This window comes from Echinococcus granulosus, assembly GCF_000524195.1.
Source record: "Echinococcus granulosus chromosome Unknown EG_S00017, whole genome shotgun sequence".
Taxonomy (NCBI): Eukaryota; Metazoa; Platyhelminthes; class Cestoda; order Cyclophyllidea; family Taeniidae; genus Echinococcus; species Echinococcus granulosus.
The window spans coordinates 1,130,008-1,149,188 of record NW_020170397.1 but is presented as its reverse complement, the minus strand read 5'-3'; the positions used below and the strand labels follow the sequence as shown (position 1 = coordinate 1,149,188).

The 19,181-nt window shown below is 42.6% G+C and overlaps 3 protein-coding genes across 3 annotated transcripts; 2 read left to right on the top strand and 1 right to left on the bottom strand. All coding sequences in view use genetic code 11, as the record gives it.

Moving 5' to 3' along the window:
* Positions 1-645: 645 nt before the first annotated feature.
* Positions 646-7,084, bottom strand: EGR_03397 (Protein cereblon; the record flags this gene model as incomplete). The annotated part of the gene is made up of 10 exons (XM_024492646.1): positions 646-802; positions 1,191-1,390; positions 1,553-1,756; positions 1,833-2,064; positions 2,147-2,308; positions 3,193-3,342; positions 3,418-3,611; positions 3,642-3,808; positions 3,844-3,929; positions 7,077-7,084. 10 exons carry the CDS (start codon positions 7,082-7,084, stop codon positions 646-648), a joined length of 1,560 nt encoding a protein of 519 aa, XP_024353047.1.
* Positions 7,085-7,407: 323 nt separating this feature from the next.
* Positions 7,408-10,821, top strand: EGR_03396 (Platelet glycoprotein 4; the record flags this gene model as incomplete). The annotated part of the gene is made up of 9 exons (XM_024492645.1): positions 7,408-7,554; positions 7,604-7,761; positions 7,903-8,059; positions 8,514-8,699; positions 8,779-8,870; positions 8,948-8,997; positions 9,253-9,380; positions 9,464-9,736; positions 10,588-10,821. The coding sequence occupies 9 exons, from the start codon at positions 7,408-7,410 to the stop codon at positions 10,819-10,821; spliced, it is 1,425 nt and encodes a 474-aa protein (XP_024353046.1).
* A 1,461-nt stretch (positions 10,822-12,282) lies between these two features.
* On the top strand, positions 12,283-18,856 carry EGR_03395 (hypothetical protein; the record flags this gene model as incomplete). The annotated part of the gene is made up of 7 exons (XM_024492644.1): positions 12,283-12,541; positions 15,636-15,744; positions 16,301-16,471; positions 16,972-17,196; positions 17,353-17,627; positions 17,972-18,011; positions 18,706-18,856. The coding sequence occupies 7 exons, from the start codon at positions 12,283-12,285 to the stop codon at positions 18,854-18,856; spliced, it is 1,230 nt and encodes a 409-aa protein (XP_024353045.1).
* Between the last annotated feature and the right edge of the window lie 325 nt (positions 18,857-19,181).

The window sequence follows — 19,181 nt, the reverse complement described above, 5'->3', positions numbered from 1 at the left end:
TCTTGAGTGGTTTGCCATGGCTACTTATCGGCTAGTTCTATCAGGGGTTGAATGAGTCTAAAGCATTTAATGAAGGCAGCTCTCAGGTGCATTTTCAACGCAAAAATTGAAACGTCTTGACCAGCAAAGTTGAGCTCAGCGTCAAACATTCATACGAAGAGATTGTGTGCCAGACATCACTTTGTGATAGATTAGTCACTCATACTGAGTGCGTTGTTATTTGTGAGAAGGCGCCATCACATCCCCTTATTCAGGGTGGTATAAAATTCATCAACAACGCTCATGTTCTGATCGTATGAAAAGATTTCACATCAAATATTTCCTTAAAGCATCAGGCATAATATTGTTAAGGAAACTGCGATTATCTCCTTTACGGGGAGAATAACTACAGGAGGGTTCGTTGATGATACGATGCGATGAAAGCGTTACGAGGTAACAGAGCGCGTCAAAAATGAACCACGAACGATGACACCTTTGATGGATCTCTGACTCTGGGCAAGTATATTGGTAAGTGAAAGTAAGCATAAAGTACGTGATCGTGTACACATACTAATGCGCACCAACATCAATGAGAGAGACGCTGAAGTGTTGTAAAATTTGGTGGATCATTAATGGATGTAGGCTGAGAGGGAGAGGAAATTCGAGTTAGAGCATAACTTCCATGTCTTCTTCAGCGGTGTGCACGAGAGCCTGACGCTTGATACCCCAGAAGAGGCGCGGTCGAAGGTCGTCTGAGGTGGCGGTGAAGCGCCAACCCATGTGGCTGTTGCAGGCGCTGCACTGTGCAATTGTCCATGCATATCTCGAACGAAAAACAAACGAATTGTTGCCTCAGGAAGCGACGACGGTCATACTTGTGAGAGAATGATACAATTCGGTCTCCACGATGGTGGTATGATGTTCTGCTCACGCCATCTATGCTGGTGGTGTCCCAACCCTTCTATAGGTCTAATAGTGAGGTAAATTCCAAGGGTGATAATAAGGCGCCTTCATAGACAACTGAGACACTACTGTATGGAAGTATTTAATGAGACTCACTAAATTCAAATGAGCAATTAAACTCCGATTCTTCACATCGAAGCAGTGTTGGTGATTGCCGTGACATGCTCGGAGTAACTTAGCATTCGACACAATAGCCGTCCCAAGGTAGAACATATCAGTCGAAACAAACATGAAAAGTACGGTCTCACCCAGGAAACCAGGAGTATTCAGCAGTTGGGGAGCCGAACAGATCGACGGAGTTCGGATGGACCGTACTGAGAGTGAGCATATCGAAGATAAAACCATGCGGATTAACATAGGCTAACGTTGAACCCTCATGCGACAGACAAATCACATTTTTCTGGGAGGATATGGCGGCTTTGCACTGGGAGCAGGAAAGCTCGGAGCACTGTGTGAAAGGAACACATTTAAATAGGATACGACAGTATTATAGAGCACAAAAACAAATGCACTACTGAATAATACTAATTGTACCTTTCAGTAATTTAAAACAGTCAATAAAATCAAAAACTTATTTACGAAAAAGGGAATGGAAACATTAGAGCTTTACCGATCGAATGAAGTGAAGACAGGCCCGCAGGCGCTGAACCACATGATCAATTTTCAAGAGTTCTCCCTTTTGAACACAGGTAAGGGGAAGGTTTTGCAGCAGCCAATAGGAAAATGGCACCGCAAGTGAGGGATTCCACTTGTCCATTTGCCAGGTGTTAGTCCACCGTGAGAGTTCGGCGCGAATCTCGGCGATAAGGAAGGGCTTGGAGAGGGAGAGATAAATGTTATTTGCAAAAACACCATTTTCCAGTCTCGAAAGGGAGTAGAGACCAGCGCACCAGATCGTATTGTCGGTAGACCCACGCGGGATGGGGTGTCGTACAATCGGCTGCTGCTGCCAGAATATCCCGCCGACAGGGTAGACGGGAGAGGCTTTGAAATCCGGGAGAATCGTTATCATCACCACCAGCATCTGGGATGGAGGCAGGAAGGCACCAGGTGCTGCGCGAGGCATCGAAGATGCCAAAAGCATCGCCAGGTAGGGGGTAAGGAATGACACGCGGCTCTGAGCTTAAGTCAGGTATACACGACATCAATGCTACTGAAATGATTCAAGCAGTGAGATGTACACATGAATACAAAAGAGGGTTACCTTTGGGACTGGTCATTTGATAGCGATGGCGAGGGGATAAAGTCAGGTTCGGGGGCAAAACGACACCAGGAGGGAGGTATGGCTAGTCTACTTATGGGACCCAAAGATGCTCCATCCACAGAAGTCTCTGGAAGAACCAATCCCTTGCAGAAAACATTATTACTATAGGAAAAGGAAAGGTCAATGCATGTCGATGTAAAAACGGTTCCAAATGAATTGCACGTAAGTGACAAACGACAAAGCGCAAAATCAACAGATAGGGAGGGGGGCGCAGATTGAATCTGTCAAGGGTTGGTTGCATTGATATATTCGCGCCTTATCAATAAAAACCTAGCACCAAGGGGGAGTATATGATGAAAAAGCTAAACGGTATTTATCCACAAGAGCACAAGTTAATCAGAGCCACACGTTTCCAACCCTATCCCAAGTGGTAGGACAAAACCCCATTGCGTTTAGGTATAATATTTTTAAAAATTCAATGCAAATACAATTTTGGAGGTATGATGTCAGTGAATACGTTACTTTATTGACTAAGGAGTACAATACGCATCCAACGTCGGGGGTGTCAGTCCGATCTGCTCAAATTCATACCGAACGGAATATAGTTTACTGCCAAGGCGAAAACCCATGGAGAGGTTAAATGTGAAGCAATTAAAGAGCAAAAAGTTAGCAAGGCCCAATCTGAGCACTGAAGAAACTTGGATACACTTAGGATGGATAAATTGAACTAGAAATTCCAGTATTCCTTTAAAAAAGAGACTAGTCTAGGTAGCGAGGCTCAGTTCTGAAATGTCAACACGAGTACCGCACTGCTAAAGATGCTTAAAATATGAGAACCAGTAAAAATTTAGTCTGAGAACAGAATTAGGAAACAGAATGGAAAGAGAACATTTGATCATTGTCCCCGAGATGAAGACAATACAACACTTAATTGGGTTAACTGACTATACATATCGAAGGTATGTAACGTAATTTGCATTCCCCTAGTATGTGCAACTGAGGTAAAAGTGAATATTATGAAACGGGAGAAATGAAAAAGGACATACTCCGAGGAAAAGAGCTGAATTTCCATGATACGCAGACGCTGTCGACCGAGAAGAACGGGACTGCACCTCGATCCACTGAATCTGATGGTCACGAGATAGGCAATAGTGGCGATGTGACCAACAAAATCCGACGAGATAGGTCGAGCAAAGCTATGGGAACGTATAGTATTAGATGCGGTCTAATTTGAGCTACATAAATCCACATTTAAGAGCTATATTACTCACCAACCGGGTAAGATAGCTACTGGATCACGGTAAGTATTTACGAGTTCCTCCTCTGTATAATCGGTGATCAACAGGGGCAGTGTATAACCAGGAATTAAGACAATGCCTGGTTTGTACAACATATGAAGTGAAACAATAGTTCCAGGTTCTTGATGATTACTTGTATCGATTGCTACTGAATCTTCGCCAAGATACTAAAAATTTGCAATATGCCTCCATCTTACTGTATGTCGGCCCGGAAGCGACCGGTCAAAGTTAATATCATCCTCTGAAATAGGTTCTCCGATTTCCATCGGAGAATGTGCATTTACCAGCTGAGCCATCCCATCAGCAATCCCATCCATTAGGTCAAAGTCATCATTAGTCTCAGCTCCGGACTGTGATTCGTCACCTTATTTTAATATTTACAGCAAAAATCAGGCCTACTCATTGGAACCGCCCCCTCAACTGTAACACACAGAACTATGGAGATCCGAAAGAGAACCGTTAGGAAAATCCGAAAAAGTGCTAGGCTGAAACAAAATTTCAAACAATCGGGCAATGTTCGAATAGAAGCATAGGAAAACAAGGGATACAAGTTGACATTCGCATAGGCAGTATGATTTTAAATGCATTTTCCGTTCCTACTTCATGTTATATATCTGACAAAAACCAGTATGAGAGGCCGATTTCGTCATAAACTACCATGTGATAGCTTCAAATAATATGCGTTATTATATCGTCATACCTCTCCTTAGCGCCTAATTAATGGTTTAAACTGATGTGTGTGATAGACAGTAATAATAATATTCCAGTATAAATTACTAAATACGTTCACACCTAATGTCATTTTTGACAATAAGTGACACTTTTAGCCTATTTCAAATCAATTTTGGTAATTGAATAGTAAACGCCAACTCACTGCCATACAGTAACTTTGTTAGTCCTTGTTTCCTTAGGTTTGCTTTTTGAATTTGCAACTCCACATTTTGTGAAAACTTACTAGTCTAATAAGCCACTGCTATGCCACAAAACGGCAACATCAGGCGTCAAATTTTCCGAATGCTCAACATTAAGCATGGTTGCCATTACTGAAGCAAACACTCGGTAACTACTTTGATGGAGCGATTCAAGTCGTGACAGCTCACGGCAATGCGGACAAAGATTCTTGATTAATATACAGAAGGGGTGGGATGTTCTGTGTATGGCGGGAAGGCAGTAGACTACTTTAAATGAAGAGGTGCCTCAGTCAAGGGTGTGCACGTGAACCGTTGTAGTAATAAAACATTTTTTCCACATTTGTGCTTAGCTACATAGACACTTGAGTCTGCAACTTCCGCCCCCACTCGTCGACGTGGCCTTCGGGGCATGACATTTACTTCCCCCTCCTCGGTGCGCTAGTAATATATGTGCTTCCGCATTACTCTGGCTTGCTACGACTTCATGGAAGGCTCGATGTGCACAATATACCAATATTAATACAGAATATATGATGTCAGTATCCAAGATCTCTTGCACTTCAGTTATTTTGAGGTGAAAATTTTTGCCGCACTTTGGAAGACTTAGTTATCACACTTTTTTTATTGTAACACAATCAGCAATTTTTATTGTACATATACAGTTTACACTTCTTTGTGTAAAATTAAAACAATAATGCAATCTTTTTCAGTGCAGATTTTTGTTAATCTCTTGATGCTAAAATCACATCAGCCAACTAGCGTTGTAGTGTTGTGGATTAGACAGGTACACTCAGTCACTACAAGTAATATTTACTAAATACGGGGGAATTGTGGTAACAAACCTTGACGGAATGCGTTTTCATTTAGCAAAGAAAAAAAACAAGACTGAATGAAGTCTTCGGAGGAGAGGAAAAGGCAAGTTCCAAGGGATGACTTGTCAACTTGTAATACTGAATTTGACGGTCGCCCAAGCAGAATCGGGATAATGCAAATATATCACTTTAGAAAATTCAGAGCTAACACATTACTATTTTGTACAAGAAAAAAAGTAGTAAAACAGCTTCTTAGATTTGTTTCAAATGCAATGACATAGTGGCCAATGAAGGGAAAATGTATTGTAACGTCTCGAGACTTTTGTGAAGACGATTGAAGACATAATACTTGGGCAGAATGTGTATTGTCGACGTACAGAAGGGGTTGGGGGCGACTAGCATAGTCTGGAGGTTACAATGGCGGAGCACCGAAGTAGCCCACAACCAAAACCGAGAGCTAAACAAATAATTAGCGCATTACAGTTTAGTGAGTTACGCACCAGATGATAAATATAATGTATACTGATCTTCAGACTCATACTAGTAGACAAGGAAAAGGACGAAGTGGGACAAAAACTAGAATAACTTATTTGTCCACGTCAGCATATTACACTGACACGATTTTTCTTCAAGCATTGGTGCCGAATGAAATGTTGAAAGTTAAGGATCGCCCTCATAGAAGGAACTCTTCGGCAAGCATTTCAATTTTCCTAGCTCGAAGCCGTCATTAGGTGCAGGTACGGTAACGGTTGATTATGACACCTTGCTCTGATGTAGAAGTCTGTCTCATCTTCAGTAGAGATCGCTTTCTCAACCTTCTAGCCAAGACCATCTAGAGGCATAATTGATCTGCCATAGAAACGATCTTGGAGATGCATAAGTGTAATCTACCCCAGAGAGGTATTTAAACATTTGTGCAAGTTTATAAAAATTCAAGATCATTCAAATCGTTATGTGAATATGGATTATTTTGCATCAAATTTGGCATTTTACTTCATCCAATTATGCTGCAAGTGCCCAACAATTTAAGCTGGAAAAGATTTTATCACTGTAGTAGTGCTTCGAGAGGCACAATGAGGGCGTAACACTAGAAAATTGGAGAAATGTGGCCTTTTACCGGCGCTGCAGTAAGCTGTAAACAATTGCCCTTGCACGCCCACACCCTGCCGCCTTGCAGACTCCAACAGTAACGGTCTCTCCGCGAGTGCAGGAGCAACCAGACCGTGACATTGGCATCGGTGAAAGTATGAGGGGCACTTCGAAGTGCTAAATTCATGCGCAAGTGCCACTTATTTCCACTAGTAAGTTCTCACGACTTTGCTGCACTGACGCGTGATGGTCCCGTGACTCTGTCATGGAAAATTTGCGATAATATTCTCAACCTTAATGCCAACGATAAAACTTGATGCTAACTAACCATCCACCTTCATTTTGACGATAAGGGACCACACCTGCACAACCATGTAACGATTAAAATAACTGATAAATAGCAGTAGAGATGCTCAATGCAAGTCGTGGATGTTTGCAAAGACACCCACATCGCAAAAACACAAAAGAAAAATTAAGGTGATCCGTTCGGTTGTCAGCAGTGTCTTGTACATACTTTAGAAGGAGTCATAACACCATGATGAGGCTTCAGGTCTAAAAATAAATGAAGATGCTTGCTTTAAGCTTCTTCGTGACTCTTGCCCACATCAAGGAACATTCGTACCATTCAACGCACAAACGCGAGTTCGCAGAGCCCCGCGAGAGAAAATGAGCCTGTCGCCTGATAAGTCAATGCAGTCATGGGGCAATTTCCAGAAGACATCTTTCTTTAACAGGTGGGAGGGTTTTTACGCCATTGATCATCCGTTTTACGCCAGACTGCTGCAACTGTCCCACCCCGTTGAAGTGCAGGCGTACTCACCTGATCATACCTAAGTGTGTCGAGACTAGCGGCTATATAATGTCGTGGCTATTCCGCGGCTAAAACCACCACCTCCATTACAAGAATCGTGTGGTTACGATGAAGAAGGGTACGTCAGTAGACTCACTTTTTCCACTCTGTATGCATAAATGGTACTACTGCATCTACTGAACGTATTGTAATTTAATATATTCTGTTAAAAATACATACCTTGCTAAACTCTACCACAAAAGTACAGTTAGTGTGATTAAACCCACTGAGATCATACAGGGTGAGAGCTGTGCAGGCTGCTATAGATACATTTCTGTATGTATAAGTTAAACGCCAAATTATGTCTGTAGGCATGATCGTCGGGAAGTCCCCACGAAAATGCTGGATCGCTCTGCTTACTCTATCCTGTCTCGTTTTATTGACTACCCTCGGTCTTGCGACCTGTGAACTCCTCTTTGATACCATTGAGAGCAACTTGCTTGTCAAGGTTGGTACCGCTTCTTAGACGGAACGATGGTGACAATTTTCCATTGCAGGAGCTTATAATCACAGAAAATTCGTCGGGTTTTCAAGTTTTAACAACCAACTCAAACAACACAGTTCAATTCTATCTTTTTAACTTGACCAATGCAGAAGAGTGGCAAAAAAACCGCAAAAAGCCGAGATTGAGGGCTGTTGGACCCTATGTGTACAGGTACGCTTGTTAGAAAATCTGCATGGGGTATCTGGCTGCAGTGTCTCCTAACATCTTTACTTAATACAAATGCCCTAAACGTTATTTATTGCATTTTTAAAGGCGATCGGAGTAAGAGAGTTCTTTTTTGAATTATTTCAGGCGATTTATAGAGAAAAAGGACGTACGTTTCAGAGAAGACATCTGCGGTCGAGGAGTTATGGAGTATTCGACATCCACTGTATACCAATTCGAACCGAAGGGCTCCATCGGGGATCCAAAGAAGGACAGGCTAGTCGTACCAAACTTCGTGGAATGCGTAAGTGTTCACTTTTTGTTTCGAGAATGGAACACAAATTGCATTTGTTCCTGTTGGACATCTACAATCGCCTCGTTGAGCAAGACAAACTCAAATTAGGGGCTTTGGATTTTAGCTTAAAGAGGATCAATTCAGTATCTTTGTTACTTTGTTAAAAAGGAAAAAAATGGCTGTTTGATTAAGTTTCTTTACAGAAAATTGGAGGTTTCTTTCTCCTCTTATTAGGCTTTTATCTAGCCGCAATAAGGGATCCACTAGAGTAGAAAAAGTACTTTGGGAATCGACGCTTTAAGTGCTGGAGTTGAAGACCACAATTGCTACTTGGGATAATCACTTAGGCGTAGGAAATTGCCACTAAAAGCGCAAACTTCCTCAGCTGCAATAAATTACGTTAATGTGGTGGAAATATGACTGCAGCGAAACCTCTTGGCACCTTCATCGCTTCCTCTTTCAGATCGCAAATTCCATGATTAAACAAGCCGGATCCTTTGCAACGCAACTGCTGTGGGGCTTTTTATCAAGACCACTCCTCTTAGATCTCACGGTGGATGAAGTTATGTGGGGACATGAATACCAAAATCTACTGACGGGGAAAGTCCTGGGTTTGGTTGGGGACACAAAGATGGGTCTATTCAAGCAAGTAAGTGTGAATTTGAGTCTGTTCGTTTGGCCTATATAACTATATAAGGATTAAATCAAGGCCTATCTTTAATTAATAGCTCAACAATTCGGTCAAAGGCCCGTACCAAATCAACACCGGGTTTTATAACATTTCTAAATTGGGTAATTTGGTGGCCATCAAAGGAAAGCCGTAAGTTTATACTACCGTGTCGTTTTGCCGCTTTGTCGGACGTTAGAGCTAATACAAGACCTCGCTTCCTCCCACAGACGTCTTGACAACTGGAACTCAACCTATGCAAATATGCTCAATGGCACAGGTTAGTTTTCCCATCTTGATAAGGAAACTGATAATAGGTTTTTGACCCCTTTTTGATGATCAAAGGTATGAGGCTCAAATTTGGTTTAGGATTTTTGCTATGCTAGGCTGTAGCAAGATTTCGGATTACGTAAAGCTTCAGCAGAGGCTGGTGTGAGTCCTACACTCCGCCATCGCAGCATACCCACTGTTAGCTTCGGTAGGGAAAAGTTCTGCGATCGTAGAAGTCCTCAGGGAAGTTATTTCCTGTTTGTAGCCGATGCCATCACACCACCGTCGGTGAAGTTGGGCGATAGACGTTACATGTTTAGCGCAGACCTCTGCCGCTCTGTGCCGCTCATAGCTAAAAAGTGGGTCTCTGCCAAAAATCTCCCTGAGCTAAAGGTACGCTCCGCCTTATGAATGAATCGAATGCGCTGAAGCTTGTAGTGTGGTGCGGATGTTAATTAAAGTGCGAAATCTTTCAGCTACTGTCTCTGGAAATGGATAGGAAGGTGTTTCTCAGTGCTGACGAGGAGCCGGACAATGCTGCCTTCCACCCGAAAGTCTACCCCACCAAAAAATACCCTCCAACTGGTCTTCTGTCCATAAGTCCTTGCGTGGATTTCGGTATTTCAGGAGACGAGCCCCTATTCATCTCCCTTCCCTTCTTCAATCAAGCAGCCGATGCAGTAAAAGACGCTGTAGTCTTTGAAGGCCCCACTGAACCAAATTTGATGTCTCACTTGCACATCGACTCTGTAAGACATGCTACCGTCTCTTTGCTGCATTAAGGGATTTTTATGATTAGGCAGATTAAGACATGAAAGTCCTTTATCGAAGGGGCTTCCGTCAATCCTTTTTTTCGTGCATAGCTATAAAAATGTGTCATGCTTTACCTTTCCAGATTAATTTCTGTCTAGCCTACTCTAATTATAGGCAATAAAATAAACTGTTTTGACAAAATTGGCAGCTTTCTTTGTTTCTGTACTTTTTTGTTCCTTTTGACAGAAAACCGGAATTCTACTTGGGGGAGAATTTTCCTTCCAAATTAATGCCTTTCTGGCCAAAGAGTAAGTCACTGGGGAGCACAGCATGCCAAAGCAGTTTTGATGAATGCCTTTCCCACAGTTACTGCTGCTTAATGTGGGCGATAAGACTTGTCCCCTGCCTGTAGATCAAAGGTCGGTTGCAAAATGCGCATAAAATTACATTGTCTCGGAAAAGCTGGTGCTGTCATCCGGATGTCACTAAAGTGGATGGGTTCCTGTTGAGAGATTTCTTTAACTGTTTTACCATATGTGATGCAACACAAACCATGTATTTCCACCTTGAGAGGCCTGGCAAGATGGTGCTCACGTTGTATAGATTCGAGGGGAGTAACTACTTTGTCTCTACGTAATTTATAGAAATCAGCCTAACTTTTTTGTGGTTTATTACTTTAGTATACAAAAAACACCCGAAGATATCTACTTCCCTCTGGTTTATGTAAAAAACGTAAGTTTATAATACGCCTTACTAATGCCTCAGATTGCATAAACTCGCCAATCTAGGGTGTGTTCTTTTCGTAATCCTCTACACACAATTAATGCCTGTTTCTCTCCTTCCAAAGGTGATACATGCTGACAGAGAGTCTGCACAGAAGCTCTATAAGGCGGTTCATGAGCTTCCAGCAACCATTCGGAGGGCGGTGCGGGCTCTACTCGGCATCTTGGTAATTCTGGCAGTGTTGCTTCTCGTCGCCGCTGTGATTCTCCGTCGCCGAGAGCAGCGGCATCTGCGCGACCCGTCAGACGACACTTGGAGCCTTGAGGACGAAAAATGGGGAAAGAGTGCTTCTTTGTAATGTTTTTTTTTGATATTCATTTGGATTTATCTTTGAGCAACATAATTTTCTTTTTCTGAGAATTGATTTCTTTGGATTGAAATGGAAGAGTATTAAAATCCTCAACTTATTAATTGATTAAAGTTGTTTAAGTGTAGTTTCAAATATTTTGCAGGGGTTTGCTTAGTGCAGTCTTTTGCCATTGTGATCAGTTGGTTGTTTGTTTAACTCCCGGTATTGGTAACGGACCAATAAAGGATTACCGCCAAGTGACCTGGTATCCAGGTCATACTCGTAGCCCCAAATCCTTCTGCGTGGCGGCAATACACGTTCTGCCCAGATATCGTGTCTTCTTTCATCTTTGGAGAAGTCTTGGGGCACTACAACTCCTTCGCAAGTGAGCGAATTCGACTTGAAGGCGAAACAAGGAGAATCAAATCGCAGACATTGAATGACCCGTCTATGAAAACAAATAAGTTAAATAAGCGTCGTTCTGTCGCAAAACCATGGTAAACGTTACATCAGCATACCCTCTCTCAAATGAGGGAAGGTGTTAAACAAAGCGTGCAGTTATGCTTGTTTGGACAAAAATTTGCATGTAGTCAGGAGTTAACTACCTACTCTCGCTTTTCTAGGATGTACCTTCCAGTAGTGAGTTTGTATAACTTTGAGTACTTACAATAGTGGAATGTAATTCAAATCACTTAACACTGCATCCTGGTTAATAATAAGGGCGCATAGATAACGCAGTAGCGGAACATCTCATGGTGATAAATTATACCTCCCAAATTTTTATATTGAAACAGTAGTCGCTAATTGCGACCATCATATCCGGTACCGGGAAACTGAGAATACCTTGAAAGTAAAAGTAGATTATAATTTATCCAGAGCATCGTGATGGCAGAGCTCATTTAGTATTTCATTCCATCTGTGTCGTGGTAATCAAGGTATCTATGCCTCTAATTAAGAGTGGTTGTGTAGAACAGGTATGCGTAGCCCCCTGAGACTGACCTGAAGACGCCAGAAGACGTGTTACTCAGGCTGAGTACATATATACGACATGGGCAAGAGATTAGAGCTTCTCGTATGGCCCAAAGGCCAGTCCGACCGGTGAAGGTATAACAGTCAAGACACGAAGTGGCCCGCTACCAAAAAATCAAGAATCAAACCAACAACTCATCCCCTCAGTCCTTCTTCGTTTGCCCTTTGATGCCTTCGGGTATGAGTAGGTGCCTGACACGAGACAAACTTATTCCAGTTTGTAATTATTACTTTTTCCTTTTTCTAAGTCGAGTACAATTTGTTGCTAAGCTTCGTGGTACTAATATTCTAGGGTAGTAGCTAAACTCAATCGTCTTTTTGGCATGCGTTGGCCTAGTTGGGGTGCCAGCTGCCTGAAATTCATGCAAATCTGCAGAATGCCTCACTTCATCGAAAACTTGAAGGAAAAGTCAAATTTGATTTAATAATCTACTTAGTCCGATGCATCGACAGCATCGCTCTCCATCTCGCTTCTTTGTTCAACAAATTTTGTGCAAAATCTCTAACCTCGGAGAAGCTGCTCAAGTGATTGAAGAAAGAGAGATTCAGCAGAGTGAATTGTGGAGGAGTAAGAGCAAGAGACCCGATTCCCGATCGCGCATGCACGCAGTGCCCTCCTCACTCCCACTCCAGCCTGCCAGCCCTCCTGTTCGCGTCACTGCCAACGCAGCGGTGACTGCAACTCGCGTGACTCCACAAGGTAAGTGTTGATGAAGATGCCACGAAGGCATGCATTGCCACTTCATGTAAACATCTAACACTCCACTTTGTGGCTGCTGCATTCAATCACAGAAATGCCGTAATTTGGACTTCTCTGACCATTCACTCTGTGTTTATGAAAACTTGTACTCTGCAAAACTTGACAATCAGTGACGTTGGTGTTATGTGGAGAAGATAATGTATTATTACCTATAAATCAGATAGGAATTGACGTGTTGGCCTTAATCTCTGGTGATTATAGCGCTATCCTTGGTGACGTCAGTTACTCCACGCAAGCACTGAGGAGGATGACAAGTGCACACAAATCCTTTGGAAAGCCTTATGAGAGAATTTTTAATTTAGTTGTTTACCTTATGTGTTGTAAATTATTCAATGAGATTAATCTTATGGCGTACGATGAGGGAGGAGGGTCCGAAGGCTGACAAAACCAACTCTATGGCTCGATTGCAAACTCACGGCTTTTCCACCCTCCAGGATTTCTCCTTCCAAACTTAATGCTCTCTAGCTATAGATTGTAAGATGTAATACGCTGGTTGTTTGTTCAACCTCTGGTTTTGGTGAACTGATCACTTAGGGGTTCCGCCATCGTACCCTCGCCGGGTGCCCTGGCCTCCACGCCATTCCCATAGCCCGAAGACCTACTGTATGTCAAATACATTTATTCCGCCCGAGTATTATGTATTCTTTCGCCTTTAGATAAGTCTCAAGGAGCCACACCGATGGCAGGGAAAAGCTAAGCCATCTTAGAAGACAACGATCCTGATTTCTGCTTCTGGGTGATAAACACTAGTGGGGTGGAAGAAGTCCATATGCTGCAGATGGGAGAATTGGATGTGGCTCTTAACAGAGAGCTATTAACAACAGAAGCGGCACGAGCCGTGAACCACTTGGAAAAGTTCCTCAATGGAGCTGTCTATCATGCTCTTACGAAGGTGTCAATTGCTTGACCGCGTGATCCACCTTCCACTCCCCTACTAGCTTGTATGGAACCAAGACTGATGTGTTTGGGTGGCACTAAAATGAGAGCAAAGTGGTGAGGGAGAATAGATGCAAAACATCCTCAAGTAACTATGCTAAATCCCAGTCTTGGTTGCATGACTCTGATTTTAGGCCAGTGTTTCTACGACTAGCTGTAGACGAGCGTGGTAGCTGGCACATTCCCCCTCACCCAAATACAGTCCCCACACAGGCAAAAACCCACATTTAGTAGAATAGTCAAGAGGGATCAGTGATGTTGCAGTCAATTATCTCTTTAGTTAAATAAAAATCAAATGACTAGTGAAGTTGGCTCATGGGCGTTTCTTTACAGCATCGGCTACGTTGTGATGACCGACGGGAGAGGTTAACCAAGGAAACGAGGGTCACAAGACGAAATTGGCTCTGTAGTACATTGGCTGTTCGTGTAACCCTCAGTTTTGGTAAAACTGGGTCACTTAGGTGTTCAGTCCTTGGACCTTCGCCTATTGGCCTGGACATCTGGCCATCCCGGTAGTCCCAGTCTCTCATGCAAGTCGGCAATACATTTTATACCTGTCAAAAATGCCTAATTTAGTCTTTAACGAAGTCCTTGTTCGTTGCACTTTATTAATTCCCCTACTTCCTCCGGCTTTATCAGGAAAGAAGGAACTTCATTGCAAGCTAAAATACAGTGAAAGAACATCGTGGGAATTTTGTGATCGTACAAATGGTAGAAAAAATACATGCCACTGGAGTTGCTTTTGAAGTCGTAAACGACTAGTAAATGATGTCGACTAACAGTCAATAAAGTATAAAATTTGGCTTATTGAGTTTTACCCTTGTCATAAATATGTTCACACTTGCCGCATTTGTCAATTTTGCTTGGGAAACTTCGAGATGATTCAACTAGGCCTCATGCTTTAGAAGTCCTGAATCTAACACTCCTCGCCTTATTTGAGTTGCATAACTTAACATAAGGAATTTTACTTCGCCGAGAAAAGCACGAGATGGAGTAGTTGGTTGTAGAATCAATGAATGAGCCCTTTGGTAATGTTTTCATGAGCCTTAAAGGCTGACCAGTACTCCAGCCTTACACTCTTTTGGAGGTGGCATCATGGAGAGACCAACACCTGTAGAATATTCAGGAAATATTTCTAGCATCCCATTCTGTGACCTTTACACGGAGCATGTTAGTTTGAATTTGGGAGACCATGTCAAACCATGGTGCATGCTTCCGTCCCTTGTTTATGCCGTCCTGTTACAACAGATTCCTTGCATATTTAGTAGTCACAACAACCGTCATGTCTCCAATACAAACGAAATTCAATTGCTGGGACAAGCGGCGCAACTCCTCTAATATGATCAGTTTGAGAAATATTTTAAGGCACTTTATTCTTATGCAGTGAAAAACCGACGCGACACAAAGCGATTAGGCGAACAACTCCTACAAGCAGCTACGAACCCCACGCTCCAACGAACTCCCTATTTCTCTCCTCCGCCACTGGTGTCACACTTAGAGTGAGAAGATTAGGTGGAGCAGAATAGCTTTAAACTTTAGGCGTGTGGTGAAAGTTTGCAGGTTATTGAATTGTAATAAGGATCGGAGTTCTGATCCGCCTTAGAGACCATTTACGCCCGCAAGGTCACATGGTCACCTCAGCCTGACGGCAGGTATTCGAATGAATGGGTATTACAATATGAACAGATAGTAATACAACTGCCCAGTCTTCTAAAAACAAATGGAGTTATTATGACGAATCATGTCTCATGGTATACTTTAGGCAATTTTTGTGGGATATTAATCGGTTTGTGGTTAAATTAAACTGAGTTTGCCAAAACTAAATAACCTAATACAGTTCCTACCTCGGATAGAAAGCCTTTGCATGAATCTTCCTTTTTCTAAACTATTTCGGTTTATTTTATATTTATCTCATGAAGTAGCCTTAGATAAGAAGTACGGTTTTTCTCACAAGAACCAATAGTGCCAAACTTGCAACAACTTCTTTAACTTCACCAGCACTTGTGGTTTTAAGCACTTTTTATTGCGCAAAATAAGTTAATACAAGTTGAACATTTTAACAAGGAGTTTTTAGGTAAACGTTGTTCTTATATTCAAGTGTCAGTTTTCAAGGTTGATCCTGCGTTATTTGTTCCTGCGGCCGATGCTGGGGCGCTTCCTCTGCCCTTTTTTGAGAAGAGGAAGTATCTTCTCGTTGAAAGTATCATGTAGATTCTCTTTGAGTTCAAACACCAGGAATCACTTTGAGAAGGTGCTGATAGTATGCAAAACAACTGGAATTGATTGCGGGGGCGATACCTATTCAGTTATACATTCTTTCCCCTTTGAAAAACATGTAAGGAGAATAACTCGATTAGTTTTGAGGTTGCGAAGAAAAGCAAAATTAGTAAACACTTGATCAGTAGACATGAAGATCGCTGTAGTATCGTAGATGAACTTATGCGATGTTTCACGTAAGCTGCAAATGTGAATATTCAAGTGTCTGCGAGCTTAATGTGACAACAAGTTCTAACTCGCCTTCGATATTTTAACCTGTGGCTATACGCACTAGGTCTCAAATTAGGCCAATTTGTGTGTTTATGCTTGTTTCACTTGATGAATCTATAAGCATTGTAGAACCTCTACTTATGGGTGGTTTGTTTCTTGCCGACGTATGTACAGCAGTGTTTTTGCATCCTTTCTTAGCAATTACGATGTTTAAAAGGACAGTTTTTATTAATACTGCTACTTATTGCACATAAAGTTGTGGATTTTTAAAACAAGTAAATGCGGTGTCAAAGTAGACGCCGTAAACTACAAGGAGTATGACTTCAAGCATGCCAAGACTGCTGACCTCGTAGTGTCTGTCGGTGGCGACGGGACCTTTCTAACCGCTGCCGTTAGGATTACCGAAAAGGATAAACCCATCATTGGGATCAACAGCAATCCCGTTTCGTAGGTCTCACCTGCTATTTATTCATGATTTGGAAGCAACTCAAATTGTGTTTTTATTCGACTCATTTTCATTTATCTGAATGTAAGATTGTTCTAAAAATACGGTTTTTTAAGGATCTTAGTTTTGCTTTTGAAAATAAGCCGTGTGCTTAACTTGATCATGTTTGTTTTTCTAACCTCAGCTCAGAGGGCAGTCTTTGCTTGCCTCGTCATTGGCACAAGAAAATTCCGGTAATTGTGGATAGACTGGTGAATGGACAGTTTAGGTTAGTGCTTCTGGGAATACAGTCAGTTTCATTAGAACTCTGACCTTGCTTTACACTGAAATTCTTATTGTATTGGATTAAGGTGCCCTCCACGGTTTTGAATTTCCTGACCCCTTTCATGAAATGTTATGCTCAACTAGTTCCTGTATTCAACTTGTGTCGTCTTTGCCATCTACATTATTGGAATTTTCACTTACGACTTGGATTCTTGGACTTCTCTCTACACCGTTTTAGTCGGCGCTTCCGCCAGCGAATTCGACTTCTCGTTTCGACGCCGTCGGCCCAGCTGATACCTCTCGATACCGTTACTCCGCGTTTATTTGAGCCGCGTGCACCACATTCGCGCCCCTCCGACGAGGATGGTGGGGAGGATCCAGCAGTTGCTACCCTACCTCCTACCTACCTCCTTCCTGTGCGGGTGTTAAACGATGTTTTTATCAGTGCTTGTTTGAACACCAGGTTAGTCTGCCTGTTAGGTGAAGGAAATTGAGGGTGTTGTACACCCTGACATGCGATTAGTGGCTGGTTTTTCGGTGGTCAATTACTCGTGCGAGTGGGGGGTGTTATGGAGCGATTAGTCTCATGAGTGTCTGCTTAAGCGTGTGTGCTTGACAGGGTCTCCCGTTACGAGATATCAGTGGAGGAGGCGACGCCGGTGACTCAGAAATCGAGCGGTCTGCTGGTGTGCACAGGTACTGGTTCCTCCTCGTGGTACCGAAGCCTCCACCAGGTAGATGTCCACCTCGTCGCGCGCCTTCTCTCTCTCGCCTCTGACTCTCATCCCGATGTCACTGTAGCCGCCGAGGTTGCTGAGCGCTTCAACCGTGATCTGGTCTTCCCCCCCGATTCTCCTCTTATGGCCTACTCTGTTCGCGAAATAATCACTAACCGTGCGTTCCCTCTTTCTCCTTTCACCACCGGTCTACTCAAATCGGATTGCTACTCTTATTGCTCTTTATTCTCTTGCTCGTAATTTTATTGTTACACTTTATCCACAGCAGAATGTATGTCACTCAACCCGTCTTAAATACTTTGTCATATCTGTGCCAACTGCCATCAGCTTGATGTAAAGATAGAGGTCTGTGAAGGGCGTTATTCTAAGACTAAATATATTGGATTTAATCTAATCCATCAGATTGTAGGAAATCTACGTTTGTGAAGATGCAACTATTTTCGACGGCTTTTCAAAGAATCATTTTTTGGCTACCTACAAATCCCTTTTTGTACTTTTTAGATGTCTTTAAATTTGGTTCTCCTCGCGGTTTTGCAAAAAAGTAAGCTTTCCTTGTCTTCCCTATGTTTGCTAAGATTTTATTTTTTCACTGAATTTAAAAGCACGCTGGCGTCCTCTGAGCGCCTGCAGTTCAGTCCGAGCTTGAAACTTATGTACATCCTCAAAAAAAACATACAAGTAAACATTGCATTTGAAGGCCTCTGTACACCGAATTTTCAAGATATTTTAAGGCTTCTTTTATGGTTCGTGCCAATTATTTAGTAAATACCCTTTTTTAAGAAGGTTTTTATCATCCAAGTTAATTTTGGGGAGTTATACAAAGCGTAGGATATCTGGAGACGTACTTCTTATGAGGTATCAAAGCAGTAAGTTGGTAGACTAAGGGGACAGACTGAATAATCTGCGACACAATTTTATCGTCTCTCCCCATCTTCCTCCAGTATTCTTCTTTCTCTGTACCATCTTGTCTGAATGGCATAATAAAACGACACTTTGATTCGGAAGCAGATCTTGCGTATTTAAAGACTGAATAGTAAGCACAGCTGAAATGGTGGTGCTTATCTTGGGTGGACACCGGAAGTCGTTCGTCATAATCACCATCGACTGTTCTTTTTGCCGATGTAGGAACCTCAGTCGGGTAATTATCTCACTCACTGCCACACTTAACGAGGGAGGGAGGGAGACCACAGAAAGCGCTTTGAAATGCGCGTAAGTGGGTGTGCCACTCCTTTTAGATTACGAGTGGTTTCACGTATGGAGGATGCGTACCTCTGCATTGACGGGTGGCTGGCACTGCCTTTCGAGGACGGCGACTCCGTTGAGCTCTCCATACACCCCGATGATGCGCTTTGCGTGATCGACTTCCATGACAGCACCCTTGGCTGATCGCCGCCCCATACAACTCCTCTCGCGTTCAACAATCACATGCGCTTAGACTCTTGACTATTTTTAGAGGATAGATTTCTCTTTGATCCTTGGCTAGCCCTCGGCACTGCCCTTTGCCATTTACTTTTTTTTCTTGAAATGTTGATGAGAACGTTAGTGTTAATGCAGAGTGACAGCCATTCGGATGGTTTTTTAGAGGCGGTATCCGTTTCGAAGGCAGACTCAGCGTTTTATTTCAAAAATAGCATTAGCCACGAAATAATGCATCTAAGTACTAGAAGGCAATAGGTCAAATGTACATTTTGCTCTGAAAGTTACCTGGAGC